At 41.0% G+C, this 3,026-nt stretch overlaps 1 protein-coding gene across 1 annotated transcript; it reads left to right on the forward strand.

The window, feature by feature from the left end:
* The first annotated feature begins 419 nt into the window (after nucleotides 1-419).
* On the forward strand, nucleotides 420-1,370 carry TAS2R3 (taste 2 receptor member 3). The gene has a single exon (XM_070425067.1). It carries the CDS (start codon nucleotides 420-422, stop codon nucleotides 1,368-1,370), a length of 951 nt encoding a protein of 316 aa, XP_070281168.1.
* Nucleotides 1,371-3,026: the final 1,656 nt, after the last annotated feature.

Below are 3,026 nucleotides of genomic sequence, written 5' to 3' on the forward strand. Positions count from 1 at the left end.
TCTGTTTCTCCTCCCTCTTGATCATTTGTGTGACTCTTCCAGTGACACTCACGCTTCTGTCCTGGGTGGCTCAGAGCCCTGCTCCCTTTGAAATTGAGTCCAAGTCCTCCATCTTCTTTGTGACTCACATCTCTCCCTTCTCTGTGTGACACTGGACACGGATCTATTTGCATGTTGGCAACAAGCAGCTGAGTTTAGATCACAGATCCATGTCATCTGTGAAGAGGACAGACTAACCCGAAAGAGCCAGAGAGGTTCCATAAACTATGCTCTACAGCAGCCTAAACTGGGAAAAGAAAAGAGACAGGTTCAGTGAAGCAGCAGGTAGAGGCAACAGGTTCACAGGGAGAAATTTCAAATCAGCAAGGAGCTTGTACAGCAGCAGAAGGAACAAAGATCAGGTCTGCCTACTAGCTGGAATGTCAGGACTCGCCAAGTGGGTGGTTCTGTTTCTTTCTGTCACTCTGTTCCTTCTGGGAATGCTGGGGAATGGCTTCATTGTGCTGGTCAATGGCAGCAGCTGGGTCAAGAGCAAGAGAATCTCTTTGTGTGACTTCATCATCACTAACCTGGCTCTCTCCCGGATTGTTCAGCTGTGTATTCTTTTTTCTGATTTTGTAACAATGATATTCTTTTCTAAAATATTAAATAATGTAGTATTCATACAACTTGCTGATATTTTCTGGACATTTACAAACCATCTGAGCATTTGGCTTGCCACCTGTCTCGGTATCTTCTACTGCCTGAAAATCGCCAATTTCTCCCACCCCACATTCCTCTGGCTCAAGTGGAAAGTTGCCAGGGTGGTCGTATGGATGCTGTTGTGTGGGCTGCTCTTATCGTGTGGTAATGCCATGTCTCTGATTCCTCAGTTTAAGATGTATTATGTTCTCTGTGGAGCTGATGACTCAGGGAATGTGACTGAGCACTTTAGAGAGCTAAAGAATGAATATGAGGTGATCCATGTTCTTGGGACACTGTGGAACCTCCTTCCCCTAATTGTGTGTTTGGCCTCCTACATCCTGCTCATCCTCTCCCTGGGGAGGCACACGCGGCAGATGCAGCAGAACAGAACCAGCCCCAGCGATCCAAGCACCGAGGCCCACAAGAGGGCCATCAAAATGGTCCTCTCCTTCCTCTTTCTCCTCCTGCTTTACTTTCTTGCCTATTTACTCACATCGTCCCATTATTTCCTATCAGGAACTGTGTTGACTAAGATGATTTCAGAAGTAAGTGCAATGTTTTATCCTGCCTGCCACTCGTTTGTTCTCATTCTGGGAAACAGTAAGCTGAAGCAGACGTTTGTGGAGCTGCTCTGGTATAAGTCTGGTCATCTGAAGCCTGGATCCAGAGAACGCTTTTCCCCATAAAATAACAGAAGGACACTTCTCTTGTCTCTCTTTGCGTGGTTGTTTTGGAGACCGTAAAACAGTCTTTGGAAAATGTCAATATATTAAGAGCACTGTCACTATGTAGTCATAGAGTTGTGTTTTAATAACTATGAGCTCAACGTAGTGAGCTGATATCTAGCTTTAAGATAAAGTTTATACTGATAATGATAAGCTTTTGTAAGTAAAACAGTGTAGTGGACTTGAGGGAAAGAGCAAAAGCATTGCAGTCCTACAGACTTTGGTTTGAATTCTGGTTCTGTCCATTTTCCAAGACTTTTGTCCTAAGTGAGCTACTTTAATCACCTGTCTGGTCCTCTCATCCCTCATTTAAAATATGGACTGTGAGATCACCTCACAGAGTCTTAGAGATGCATGAGACCATGTGTGCCAGCATTTTAGCACAGTATATGGTATAAAGTGCTCAACAGGTGCAGCTCTCATTGTAACCATGAACTGTGCAGCAGTTGCAACAAGTTACAAGTTTCCACAAATACACCAACGCTGAGGAATGACCATCAAGACCCTTGGATCCTATTTCCAATCCAGTCTTCCAGTGGTGAAGTCATTTTCCTTCCATTGCAATTGTCCTTGCCTTCCTTTGCCATTTTTCTAAAATAAAATTTCAAGTACTTTCTGTTTTTTTTTAGATTGAGCAAAAGTCCAAGCATTTTTAAAATGACCCCAGATGGACATCTGCTTTTAAATTTTCAGAGTTTTATTGAAAAATAATATAAGTAGTTTTTATAAGTTTAATCACATTTATTTTAATACAATTACATAGGCATTAATTTACTTCCTCTCACTGAACCGTGGCTACAAGTAAATGAGAATATTATTGCTTAAGATCACGAAGAATTATCCAACTTGTGAACATACCCAGGACACGTGGCAATTCTGAATCAGGATTTTATCATTAACGGAGCTCTCCCAGGTGAAGCTATCGGAATGTGGACCCTGAGAGCCTGGGTTCAAATCCTGACTCCCGGCCCTTAGGAACAAGGTGACTTCGGGGAAGTTCCTTAATCTCCCTCTATTTCACTTTTCTTGTTTATAAAATGGGAATGGTATTCTGTTGGTAGAATTGTTGGAAGGAATGAATGAGTTAACAACATGAAAAATGCTTAGAGTCCCACATGGAATAAAAATACTCCATAAATATTGCTATTGTTATTGTTCTTATTTTGTTATATTTTGACATAGCATGAAGGATCACCACACTACTTGCATTTGGTCATATGTAACCAGAAATCAATTTTAGGATGGTTCTGAGATTTATATATTCATTTCTAAAATTACTGGAATAAAATGTCGTTTGATCTGTTTGCTTTCAAAATAATGCTTGCCTCTTGAAGCTGCTGGGAAACATAATTCCAACATAACTTAAAATTCTCTTTGAAAAAGGCATCTGTTGAAACTTAAAAGAATGATTTCATATTCATTCCCAGTTTACCAAAATGGATTCTGAAACAGGTCTTTCTGTAATTGGTAAAAATCTGTGCTTCTCTTCAGCACAGGGCAGTTTAGCAGAGGAGAGCCATGCTGTCTGGATTGACATCTGCTTTTCACCCTGACCCACCCCCTGCTCTCGGTTTCATCCTTACCCACTCTTTTTTAAAAAAAATATATTTTATTGAT

The sequence above is a fragment of the Myotis yumanensis genome, unplaced genomic scaffold (assembly GCF_028538775.1).
Source record: "Myotis yumanensis isolate MYYU_CA2020_CCGP unplaced genomic scaffold, mMyoYum1.0.hap1 SCAF_9, whole genome shotgun sequence".
In the NCBI taxonomy this organism is placed as follows: domain Eukaryota; kingdom Metazoa; phylum Chordata; class Mammalia; order Chiroptera; family Vespertilionidae; genus Myotis; species Myotis yumanensis.